Source organism: Scleropages formosus, chromosome 15 (genome assembly GCF_900964775.1).
Source record: "Scleropages formosus chromosome 15, fSclFor1.1, whole genome shotgun sequence".
In the NCBI taxonomy this organism is placed as follows: Eukaryota; Metazoa; Chordata; class Actinopteri; order Osteoglossiformes; family Osteoglossidae; genus Scleropages; species Scleropages formosus.
In genome coordinates, this window is record NC_041820.1 from 15,940,163 (window position 1) to 15,953,442 (window position 13,280).

The 13,280-nt window shown below is 47.8% G+C and overlaps 1 protein-coding gene across 6 annotated transcripts in view; it reads right to left on the bottom strand.

The window, feature by feature from the left end:
* bcl11ba (BCL11 transcription factor B a) overlaps positions 1–10,908 on the bottom strand; it is a 37,087-nt gene extending 26,179 nt beyond the window's left edge. For 3 of the 6 annotated variants that reach the window (XM_029258702.1, XM_029258701.1, XM_018727375.2), the window contains exons 1-2: positions 10,029–10,908; positions 934–1,317 (exon numbers count right to left, since the gene is read on the bottom strand). In XM_029258702.1, coding sequence (XP_029114535.1) covers positions 934–1,317; positions 10,029–10,086 — 442 coding nt within the window. In that variant the 5' untranslated portion in view covers positions 10,087–10,908. The remainder of the gene's footprint in view (positions 1–933; positions 1,318–10,028) is intronic. The other 3 variants (XM_029258703.1, XM_029258700.1, XM_029258699.1) reach the window with 2 other exon arrangements.
* Between the last annotated feature and the right edge of the window lie 2,372 nt (positions 10,909–13,280).

The window sequence follows — 13,280 nt, forward strand, 5'->3', positions numbered from 1 at the left end:
CACACTGTATTTCTGCATTGCACGAGGCAAAAAATACGTCTATCTTTTTTTCACTCTTACACAGTTTTGAAAGCATTATGAATTAAAGCAAATCCTCGGTTAACACTTTTCGTTCAGACTGTTTTGAACTGGGCCCTTCATTCAATGAAGAGCTCAACCGAGGCTAATTAATCCCAAGATCGGTTCAAACCAAACAAGCAGGCGCCTGTCAGATCCAACATCAGAACCTGCTGCCCAAGACCATATACAGACCCTGTTGCAGCGTACAACCCAGTGACTGCTCGTACCCGAGACCATACATAGGCTGTACCGCAGCCCATGATGTGCCAGCCTGCATCATGCCTGCATCCCTCCAGCACCGCACTTCCTCCAGGCTCTCGATGAAGGACTCCATTGGACTGGTTTCCAAGATAACTGAGAAACACTTTTTTTCCTTGCAGCAGGTCTACACTAAACTGCCTCTTTACCCCACTGAATGCAAAACTAGCCTTTTAATCCCTTTTTTGGAGTATTTGAATTTTAATAAGCTTTTCAACCTTTTAAGCCTGTGGCTCAGGCCGGATTTCCTCATGAAAGTAAGGTGAGCTCGCTGTCACGTTTTGCACAGTTTGGTAAGTCCTTCAGGGGGTTTGGGCATTGCATCTGTAATGTGATGTTTCACACTGAAGAGCACAGACTGCGCTAATGAAACAGGCACAAGAAAACAATCTCTCTCCAGGTTGTCCCACAGAGGCCCGTGTGTGTTTAGTGCGTTTCTGGCGGATGTGACAGGAGTAACTGTGTGGGCCATGTGCCGACAGAAGACTCCTAACCTGGTGCTTGGAGAATAACTAATGGTCAGGCTGCAGTGCAGGCGTTCGCATCACTCCTTCCTTGTTTTTTGGGTGTGGACGGCGGCGGTTTTTTCCAGAAGACCAAGAAAAAGAAACCTACCTGCTGAGACGCTCTCCTGCTTGGGGCAAATTCCTTTGGTGGGTGTCAACCGTCTGTCGTCCTCGTCCTCAGGTGTCACCTGGATCCCGATTTCAACCGGTTCCACCACTTTCCTCCCCTCGGGCCGCGGTGGCGATGGACTGCTGCGCTCCACCATCTTGTCGTAGCAGCCGAGGCCGGCCCCCAGGGTCTGGCACTGCTTCTTCTTGTGCTCGATGAAAACCAGGATGTCCCCCAGGGGGAAGTTCATCTGGCACTGCCCGCAAGTGAGAAGGTCATGGTCGCCGGCCCCACCCGGCAGCGGGCAAGGAAAGCCGAGGGCGGCCTCGTCCAGCGAGGGGGCCTTGGCCATAGGCCCGGAGTCCACATGGTCAGCCTCTGCTGCTGGAGAGAAGAGCACAAGGAGAAGCTGTCATTTACAATGAGCACCTTTTCACTTCTTCACTTCGTCAAGATGGTTAACTCTCCTCTAAGACACAACATAAACTCTCCGGGATTGCGTCTCCAATTCAGCAGTCAGAGAGCACCGCTTTCATGCTTGTGCTTTTCTTTGCCTCTGGTGTCACTCACATAATGCTTCTGATTAATTTCCATGTATTTCTAATTTCAAGCCACATCGAAGGTGGCATTGAATGGCAAGATGTCTGCCTGGTACACATGGGGACAACTTCACCGTGATTCGCACTTTCACATCTCCCAAATTCACCATGACCTCTACAACGGCATGCCCCAGTATACCACCACATTCTGCCATTTGGCCTGATAATTCTCCATCACTGCCCACAAGAGCATTTGTCCTCACTCAGGTAAACACTGAAAGAATCTGACGGAAGCTTATTCTTTACTTATTTATCCAGATAGTTCACACAGCATTAAGTTCTCCCATCCTCTGCGTTTACTCTGATTTTAGACATCAGTTTAAATTTTCAGCGCAAATCACAAAACACAAAACACTGTAAATGATGGATGGGACGGCCTCCTCGGTCTGGCCTGATTTACCTCGTAAGACTGGTGACTCACCGTGCTCTAACAGGATTTCCACTGCTGCTATAGAGAACAAAGCCTCCACAAATTGAACATCTAAAAATGAACGACCCACCGTGCGCTGCAAACTCACTTTCCGGGGCAAAACATTTTTTTTTTAATTTTCAAAAAATAAATGGAGAGGGCCGCCTGCGTCACGGTCGAAATTATCCAGCCAATCACAGTGCAGCAGTTTAAAGCCGACATGGACAGCTACCTGGCTGTGGCCGCATGCGCTCACGGCGCTGGCACCTGATGGGTGTGTAGGGAGCAGTCTGCAGGGCCAGGCAGCCCACCTCCAGGACATATCCAGTACACTGAATGCCCCTTATGGCCAAAAAAACAACAATACCCACATAAACAAAAGCGAGGTAGCTGCTCATTCAAACAAAATGGCAGGACACTTAAATTTCGTCACTTTTTTTGTAAACTGCCCAGCTCTTAGCATCTAATTACGCAACAGTTTAAGTACAATTCAAACTAATGATACATTGTTTCCTAAGTGTGACTTTAAATTTCACCATTTAAATCTCGAAAGCCTTTATTATAGTTCTGTTCAGATACAAAAACGTACCCGGCACCACTTAAATCCATGCGTTGAGTGCATCAGGACTCAGGAGGCAAGGACTGAGGGAGAGTGCAAAGAAAAGCCTAATCATGCTAACAAAACTGTGCATTTACAACCAGCTGGATTCAAATTTCTCTCAGAGCACCGCAGTCCTGCGCTCCTGGAAGAGGCCAAAGGTAGTACCACGAACGAAGAGCGCAGCTCCTCTGACCCCGTCTGCATCCTGCCTATCCGTACAGATGCTGCTGAAGGCCTTGATGACCCAGTTGTGGCGGCAAATCTGTGAGCCCCCCACCAGGAGCCCCATCCGGGCTCTCATCGGGACCCTGCTATGACAGCACGTTCATGGGAGCCCAAAGGAGTACACACACACACACACACACACACACACACACACACACACCCGGCTACATTCACGTTAATCAGTCCGACAATTTGGAAAGAAGAGCGCTCCGTGAAGCTGAGCGACACAGTGTGATTCAGATGACACACAGCGATCCCCCAAACACACAAGGAATACCATTCCACAGCTCTGCTTGGCTCCCTTGTCTGCTTCTGCAGCGCAGCCAGAACCAGAACCACCGAGCCAAAAACAGCCAACGCCGGCTCGTCCCGACGCTCCTGAATTTCATTCAGGGAGCTTGTTTTGGTACTAATTTAAAATACAAACTGCTAGCATGACTGAAACGACTGGAGATGCCAATGAAAAAGTTAAAGTAGTGGTCAAGCATGACACCCTGGGGTGTGTGTGTGTGTGTGTGTGTCCTTAGAAATAATCACATGCCCGTATTCACACATACATGAGTTTATAAAGCTTGGTGTGTATCAAAAAAATAGAGTGTAAATAAAGCTATCAAGAGGAGAAAGCCCGGATCAGTTTTCAGCAAACTATTGAATTTCCCACCACCAGGTTCCTCTGTGAACCGCTGTAATTAAAAAAGAGGGAAATTAGGCTGCTGGCAGGTAAAATGAGGTTAACATGTAGACATCCACTGGGAGAGAGTATGGGCAGCGCTACCCCTCTGTCTCTGGCTCTCATCTGGGAATCCCTGGACAGACCAGGAGCTCCGCTGCTCTGCTGGAAAATCGTATCTCGGGCCACTATGCCAGGTGCTCATTTCTAATCGCGACGAATCCCATGGACACGACTTCGCTGCCGCTCTTCTTATAAGGCGGACCTGGGACTCAGAAATCCTCTGCTGGCCTGGAGATTCTCCCCAGAATCTTTCAATGGACAAAGGGGAGGGTTCCCCACTTTTGAGGGCCATAATCTCATGAATGAAACATGAAAAAAATGTTACGTAGGGCAGATGTTATAAAAAAAAAAAAAAAAAACAGCGCCCGCTATTTGAGAAGACCCTGCCACTTTTACATTCCTTCGGAGCAAAGGAACCCACGGAGCGTACAGGGAACGGGCGAGCGAATTAATCACACTCACGGGCAGACATTTTGTCAAAGTGCTCTTGGGAGAAGCAGGCTGTCTCACCAGCGAGCATCCGTACGTACCCATCTAGCCAAGACGGCAAGGGCTTCTTGACACACTCGCCACACTTCAGCGTCTGCACTTATTTCACACACGCTAGACACGTCACCACTGGCATCAAAGTCCACAACCACATATTCATTAATTACAGTCACATCTTTTCCATTTTACCCTCCGTGACGTTGCCGTACCTGACAAATATACAACCAGACCTCACCAAATGTGTGAATCCAGATCATAACTTTCAGTGTCTTTAGAGTAATGAAGCCCTGAAACAGCTATGAGTGCTTTTAAAGTGTTGGCTCAGTGGCATAAAAGTCTTAAATTAGGTCAGTAAATGAGGCGTATTATGGGGCTGGAGATCTCCTCCACGTGAGAAGCAGCTTGACACTGCACGGATGTGTGTGTGTGTGTGTGTGTGTGTGTGTGTGTGTGTGTGTGTGTGTGTGTGTGTGTGAGAGAGACAGAGAGAGAGAGAGAGACAGAGAGAGAGAGAGAGGGATGCTATTTGAAGATGCACTACAGTGCACATATTCTGCACAGGCAGCTGCAATCACACGGCCTTCAGCAGAGGCTGGGCAACAGTTGCCGTGCGGGGAGCGGGACAGGTTTCTGCATGGGGTGTGTTCACGGCCATATCAGCAGAAGCATCTCTGCAGACAGTGGTCAAAAGCAACTTACAAGTTTCTCCACCCAACCCCCCTAACAACAGAGATTTAGGAAATGTGTCTGTGCACCTCCACAGCAGCAGCAGCAGCAGCAGCAGCAGCAGCCCGACTCACAGACTTAGAGCTCCCCCTAGCAGGACAAAGGCGGAACAGCAGCTGCGCAGGAGCTCACCGGTGGCCCCTGGCAAAGCAAGGTGAGCACCTGGGTGTATAAAAGACACCAATATAACACGCTTTGTGCAGTAAGAAATTAATCACATATTTGCATTGCGGGATAAAATGTGAAGAGGAAATTACTGCGCTGTGCTTTCACCCTGGACAACACCGGGGGTCCCGCTATTTGATTTCATTGTCTTCGCTCACATTATTCACCTGGTTAACAGTGGCTCTCCGAGCGGCGCTTCGCCGAACAACGGGCTGGCGGCACACCTCACTGAGGAGGCAGCACACCTCCTGGCTTACCATAAAAACAATTTGTGAGAAGCATTTCTTCCGAAAAACCTCAAACAAAACGCAACAGTACTGACTTGCACAGTAAGAGTTCTTAGCGAAAAGGACTACAGAATGTAGGTCTAAAATGACCCCTGCAATACAAAAATAAAAATAGGAAAAATCATTAAATTCTCCTTTACATTAACTGAACTGTTGTGATGACATAACGCTTTTTGTGACACAGGTGCTCTTTTTTCACTGACTCCACTTAGATCTCACTTCTCACTTCTACATTTATGACTTCTTATAAACGAGTTTAGTCCCTTCGCAATCGACGGCTTCCATGCCATCTTTTTAATTTGAAAAGAGAACACTCTATTCCGCTTCATTTACTCGGTTCATCACATTTTGTCCTAATAAGAACAAGACAAAAAGGAAACGAGTCTTATTTTGGGAAAGCGTGAAGAAAATAAAATGATCATTAGATGAACTCCTGCAAAATTCTGTTGAACTTATTCATTAAGGAACCTGATTCAGTGCAATTTAAGAAATTATTCTGCAACAAAACAGAAATGTTTTGAGGCCAAACACCGCAAAGTCTTGATGTAAGAGGAAAAGAACACGGTGTTAAATTTCAGCTATATTTAAAATGATCTGTCTTTCATCGCGACGACATCCAGCGAGATCCTCGGGCGGCCTGCAGAGGCGGCCTGCTCTGCACACTCGCAGCGTCTGCCCTTGGGCTTGAAGGTGCGCCAGAAACGGCAACGTGGGATTCTACTGTGACGGCATCCTTAATATAGCAAAACACACCTTGCCTCCTCGCTCATTCGCATTCACTTGTACGAATGCATGACTAAAAAGACGCACCAAAACATCTCTGTTAAATAGGGTGTCATTTAGTAACGCTCCAGGTGCTGCCACTGGCCCGCAGCAAGCGCAGGACGTCGCCTCGCATACGCCGAGCGCACCGCTCCGCCACGCAGCCAGCACGTTCAAATGAATTTGTGCAACTGAGCCTCTCAGAATGTGGGCTCCGACTGACTGAGCTAATGCACCGATAGACCAGCGGTTAACAAGAACTAAACAGCACGGTCAGCGGGCTGACTCGCGGGCTGCTTTCACACTCAGGACAGGCCCTGAAACCTGACTTCACTCCTCGGATGTCGTACTCGATTTGAAATAAGAGGTGCTGACAAAAACATCTGCACAAGTGCCTTCCGACATTTGTCTTAAGAGGCCGTTCACGTACACGTTAATTAATTAACCACAAGCAAAGGTAACACATTATTGTTTTTAAATGCGCTATGGATTCGTTTTTCAAAGCGAGTTTCGGTTTCCAGACCCGCACCTTCGGATGCTTGTTTACAAAAAGTATTCGGTCGTGAGTCTCTGCACTGTCGTGTGTTTCAGAGGGAGCGCAAGCTGCCCGCTCTGCTGTCGGTACACCTTTGGAGAAGAGCGTCCTTGAAGCTCAGCGAAGCCCCAGCGAGTCCCAGTGAAGCCTGGAGAGCCCTGCAGCCTCTGGGTTCGGGGCTCAGGCGAAGCAGCGCCCTAGAACAACTCTGTCCCGCTGAACCCGTCAACAGACTCCGTTCGCCACGAACCTTTCCTGTTTCCGCCCTACGCCTCAGCGCCACAGCTTCCTGTTTCCTGTCGAGGCGAGGGCCGACTCTGGCAGGTGTACCTGAGGCTTTACGCTCGTGCGCTCCCATGCCCCCGCCGCCGCCGCACGCACTTGCTCACTAACAACACCTGTAGCTGTGCAGTGTCACTATTACAGTCACCGTTGCGGCGTAACAAGCAAGCACCTGCCAGCCTGCTCGCTAATTAAGCGCTCGCCTTGGGCCTGTGATGTTCTTACGAAGGTACGCGGAGGAAGACACAGGCCCTCGCCACCATTATTGCTCCTCCACGGGCTTCGGAACGGCCCACCGTCCCCCAGGCACCGTGTCCGCCTCGTGCCGCTGAAAGCAGCCAGAGCAAGGCTCTCACTCGCCGGGGCCCCGACAACTCAAATCACGTTTATCTCTACGAGCCACTGTCTTCCACCACGCGACTGATAGACGAGCGATAGAGCCGACCACAGCACTGGAGCGACACATGCCGAAAGCACGTGGCCGAGGGACTTCTGCACCGCTCTGACAGCGCACATATGGCAGGGAATAAGGTGTGGACTCTTATGGACGCTTCAGCACATTTCCCGCAGCTTGTAACACGCAGCAGCGGGAACATATATTTGCAGGTGACGCAGAAACACGCTCGGTGTATTCTGAAGAAGACGGCTGCCTCTGGGTATACGGGGTGGGTACCTCCGCAGCCCTGAAAGGAGTGAGGGAACCCATTTTAGAACGTCTCCGTTTCAGGGCCTGCCACGTGCTCCTACCTGGATCCGTTCAGGTCCAGAGCAGCGGAGAAAACACATATGTAAAGAGGTAAATAACAGACAGCAGATCTTCCCCAAACAACATGCAAAATGTGCCCTGGGTAGGGGTTTATGTTGCAGTCGGGTAAAAGCACACCACAAAATCGTTAGTGTACGACTGAAAGAGGAGAGGGCAAGAAAGAATGTGAAGAATACAGAGATCTAACCCAGCACAACACAAAACAGATTGGAAAGGCATTACATCATACCCAACTGTTATGAATTAGCTGGATTAGGCCACAATAAAAATGCATATAAGCGCTGGAAAAAACTTTAGAAACACTTGGAAAATAAAGAAGCAATTTAATTGATTTTAACTGGGATTCTCTATAGCTGTTCCTGACATTCCTTGGCAAATTGTGTGACTGAAAAGCTAAAGCAGCAGCGCACTCCACGAATTCATGAATGTAACACATCTTTCTCTTTGAATAAACAAAAGAAATTCCTTGTAATTATGACTCTTTACAAGTGGTTAAAATTGATTTTTTTTTTTTTTTTAAATCTGACCCCTTATGTCAGATACAGTTAGGCAGTGCTGTTATTCAGACACATTCGCGTGAACTCTGACAATTTGATAATATCGAGAGATCAAGCTTTTCATAAAATGTCTGCATTTCCGGCCACCTTCCTCGACACTTATTAGCTTAACGTGTAGCGCTCGCCTCACAACACACACAAATTGCTTCCTAAACGCACTATATGTGTTGTGCCCATCTTTTGAGCATATTATTTTCTGCTATTCTCTGAAGTAGGCTACTGAATTAATTTCGGTAAGATGACCTTCTGCTCCCAGAATTCGGGGTCCCGAGTGAAAAAGTCAAAAGTGTCCGTAAATAACATATAAAATGTCCTCTGTTCGAAGCGCTGACAATGCAACGAGTTCAAGCAGATGTGGAAAATTCTCCAAAACAATTTAAATATGTCTTGTGTTTTATCGAAGGACCATATTTAAATGTAGACAAGCAAATATTTTTCAGATGTCTGAGGCAAATGATGATGCGGTTCTTCTTTAACTGATATACTTTCGAATATTAGACATCTAATGGCGGTATTAGGTCACGGTTTTTAATATCTCAAGGCGTGGGAATTTCGGAATAAAAATTGCAAACTAGTCTAAACAGATGCTGGGAGACGAACGACGGTTTGCCTCAGGAAGAAATATAAACTGGAAAGAAGAGAAACTTATCAGCGTTTATGTGTTTAAATGTATGCCGAAATGAGACAATATCTGAGCATGACATGTTTCACAAAAATTAAAAAAAAAAAACGCGGGTTCGACCCGCCAACTTCACTTGGGCTCAACTCTGTGTCACATCTCTGTGCTTCATGTCCTACTTGTTCTTATTTTTCTCTTCTGTAAGCTTCTCTTCCAAAATATTACGCTTAGTCTATTTAAGAGTAAATTCAGCTTTTAAGAAGAAATGTTCTTCCCTGACCAGAAATTTTGTGTCAAGTTACTGAGTTGCAGGTTTAATAAAGCCACCGAGATGCCCAGATATGAGGTAAACTGAGGCTTCGGAGGTAAACTTTACTTCAACGGGTGAACCGGGCCTTTTCAACGCTGCTGTGTGAGAAAATGTGCACATATCTGTGCGTACAGACACACATTGGTTATGAACGACGTGAGAACGCCGCTGACACACACCGCACACTCGTGCTGTACATGCTGAATGTAGGGCGATGTACAGCACGCACACACACGCGCGCACGCACGCACACACACACGACACACACACACACACTCGCGCGCGCACGCTCGCTCGCTCGCGCTCACACACAGAGGGCTTACTGAGGAGCCCCATGTGTCGAGTGATACCACAGTAAACGGCCCGTGTTCCAGCTCTCTGCTCCATCATGCTGTGTCTGTCGGCGCGCTGAAGTACAATTACCCTCCGCACTGGTTTATACTCGCCACCAAGGCCTAAACCGGCACAACGTATTTCACATTATTTATCATTCAATAAAAATTAATCCTGTGTAACAGTAAGTGAGTAACACTCTTCATATTTTCCCTTCTGGTTTGTTTCAGTTATTTAAAACTTATTAAAACATTTGCTCATTTTTGGCTACTCTTACTACTAGACTATAAAAAAAGTGCAATATGAATATAAAGAAAAGTGATGCTGATGGGAATTTTTTTACAGTAACAGCATTCTTTCGATAATTATTTCATTTTTTACCCTTTAACTTTGAAATTCTCCGTGTAAAAAAAACAACACATTTCACGACAAAAATTTAAAGTTTCAGTCTCGAGTTCCTGGGCTGGTGGTTGTGCGGCTTGCTGCCGGTCATGTAATTTACCACACAATTTTGTAACACAAATTTAAGAAGGACTACGAAGAAGCACCGGAATTTCACGTTAAGTTATCAGTGTGTGTGAAAGGTGTGTTTAAGCACACAGAGAAGTGTCGAAGCCCGGTGTGAAACACACGTTTTCGTGCCGTGCCCACCGCCCAGCGTACGCTCCCGGGCGGGGAGCGTGAGGCGCATACTCACGCGCTATGGTCTCTCTTTGCGACAGATGCTGCGGGTTCCCCTGCTTGCGGCGGGACATTGCCCTGCATCTACACTGGCATTGCCCGGAGACCTGCACTCGGGAGGGTCGCTTCTTTTTGTTGATTCTTCTTTCCTTTTTTCCTTCTTTCAATAACTTTTTTTTTTTTTTTCCCGGGACCTCCTGGACCACAGTCCCTGGCTCCTGCCGCCCCCGGCGCTCGGATGTGGAGGTGTAGGCGCTGCGGCGGTTCCTCGTTCAGGCGACGTAGAGCGGGGGGTCCCTGTGCACGGTGGCGCTCCGAGGACCCGGACCTCCGCTCTTCTCTGACTCAAACCATGTAGCACAAGGAGAAAAACGTGAGCGGCGCGTGGAATGCGCGGGGAGCTGGAGACGATATCCCGGACTGCTGCACGCGCGCGAAGTGACAGGCGCGGACAGACCTGTACAGATGTGTCGCTACCTTTGTGCGCGGTGGCGCGCGCCGCCCTGCGCAGCGATCTGACAGCCGTGTGGCGCGCGGTCCCAGTCCTGCAAGTCTGCGGCTGCGCTCAATGACTGGAACTGTTTGTTTCTTTAAAAAAAAAAAAAAAAGAAATATTCAGACACTTAATAAAAATGGGGAAGAATCCAAAGTGCCCTTCAGGTTAGCGGAGCGGGCGCTCGGTGTGCCCCGTGCGTCCTGGTCACTAACTCTCCACACACTTGCTTCCTTGTGACTGTCTGCCACCCCCTTTCCACACACAACTAGACCTGCTGCCTTTTCCTTTTTTCTTTTTTTCTTTCACTGTGAAGATGGCGGAGTCCTGCCTCTCCGGGCGCTCGCTGTCTCTCTGTGTCTGGGGTTCACTCCGTACAATGGGATAAAATTCAAGTTCAAGTGCGGACGTGACGTTAAGTCTACAGTGAGAAAGAAAAAAATGGAAGCAGTGAGAGAGCGCAAGAGCACTGGGGGCGACTAGCGGCCGCTTGCCACAACTCGCGGATCGCGCACGAGCGCAACCGCTCGCGGACGGGCGCGCTCCGTGAGTCCCGCGCGCGGCGTCGCAGAGACGAATCTCGTGAGGCGCCTCGCTTATTTCTGAACAGGTTTAGGGTGACAAAGATACATAGTCGAAAAGTCTGAAATTCCCTCGAGAACTTAAAGAGAACGTGTTCATTTATGCGACGCCGAGGTAAAATCAACATTAACAAAGGTCACGCAGCCTAGGCTACGCGAATGTGTCAATATGAGACCTCGTGTCTGCTTGTATCGCTCTCCTGGCACGTAAACCTTGTTACACTTGACCTCAGTGATAGATATTTACACACAAGGGTTTAAAACTGGATGCTTGGTCCAATCTGGCCTTTGACTCTCCGAGTGTTTTTTTTTTATTACATCTAAATTTCCTTTAATTGGTCTTCGGTCCCACTTTGCCTGTATTTTTCAATCTGGAGGCTGGTGACTCTTGATAGAACTGAACTAGACGAGTTTCCAAAGGAAAACACCCATTTTAAACATCCACGTTCCTTGTTATATTTCTATGCACGGAGTAAATACAAGAAAAGCGTTATAATTACAGACTTAGTCATTTGAATTTCGATTTGTGAAAACATTAGAAATTTTGTAAATCGTGACATTAGAGAAATATTTTGACTGTGTTTATACTGCGGATTTTTTCGAATGATAGTATTTGTCATTTTCATATTTAATGCAGATCTTGAGAGGTAATACATAAATTGTCAGCAGTATATGAAGCCATATGCTTAGTAATGTGTACAAGACCTGCACAAGTATAGTGTTAGTATAGAAACACGTTAATATACATTTATAAGATGATACCCTTGATTTCATGATACTGAAGCAAAGACACGATATCTGAGATCCAGGCGCGCATACAAGAAAATCACGAGTAAACTGACAACGCCAAATCTGTACTATTTTTAATTAGCTACTAACAAATCCTTGAATTCAATTGTATCACCCGTATAGTTTTCCCCCTGAACAGTCAGACATTAATAAATCATAAAATGGTTTTTTTTTTTTAATCTTTTAAAAACCAAACAATTCCGCCAGTTTAGCGTTGCTGCTTAGTTATATTTGTCCACATTCTTAGTTAACTTTAGTAACGAGTTTTCTGTAAATGAAAAAAAAAAAAATTGCCAATAAGAAGCCCGCACTATTATGGGCAAATGTTTTTATAACGTGTTTTAATTACAGGAAGCAGATTCCCTATTAACTCTTACAGGCAACACACCCAACAGTCACATATTCCCTCCGTTGTATTTTATTTATGCGTTGCGAAAGTGTGCCAGTGAACATTTTAAAAATGCAAAAATAAAAGGCACGCTTTGCGAGAGCACCGCGTGTGTTTGCGCCCTGGCCGCACCGCGCACAGGCGGCACGCGACCCCGGTGCGGAAGCGACAGGAGCGACGCGAGCGCGAGCGCGGGCGCGCGGGAGCGGGAGCGGCCGCGTGGAGCCGCGCTACCTGCCGCGCTGCTCGCGGGAGCACGAGGTGCCGGACGGTCACACGAGAGCCGCATTATACCCCGGTGCGACTTTCAGAGCAGCGTGTGAGCTGGAGCGCTCAAACACGACATGAGTGATTGCTCTCGTGCGCTTTCACACAGTATGTCCTTTCTCACTCAGGGCAATAAGCAGTGATCCCGAGCCTCGGAACTTGCGCCTTCGACTTCGCTCGGCTGCATCGCTCTCCTTCACCTCGAGACACCTCTCCCCCTCTCTTCTAGCTGTGCCCCCCACTCTCACATGTACAGGGGGCACCGGGTCACGGCGGATGCACTTTAGTCTGAAAGCCTCCCTAAGTTACATGCTTCGGCTCAGGTTCATGCGGACACGTTAGTACTTAGGTACAGTCAGTGTGTCACACAACACAATGGCACTGCACTGAAGCTCGGGCTGCTGCTGCTGGTGCTTGTGATGCTGATGCTGATGCTGATGAAGATGATGAAGGCCTCCTAGGAGCCCTGCCTAAGGAGCACCAAAAGGCGAGAGTAGGGACAGAGCTCTGGTACGCGCTCATACCTCCACGGGCACAGCTTCAGGCCCGCTGCTCTCCGTGAAACTTTGGGTAACAGTTCGCTCATTCCGTTCATCCTGCCGTATTTCTTGGAACATCCCTCTTACAGACAAAGAGCAGCGTTAACTGTGTCAAGGTTGGTTTTGTTTCGGAAACCAGAGCTGACATGACCTTCCGCAGACTGAACACCTGCTCCACGCACTCTTCTGAGAACTTTGCAGTTTACCTAGA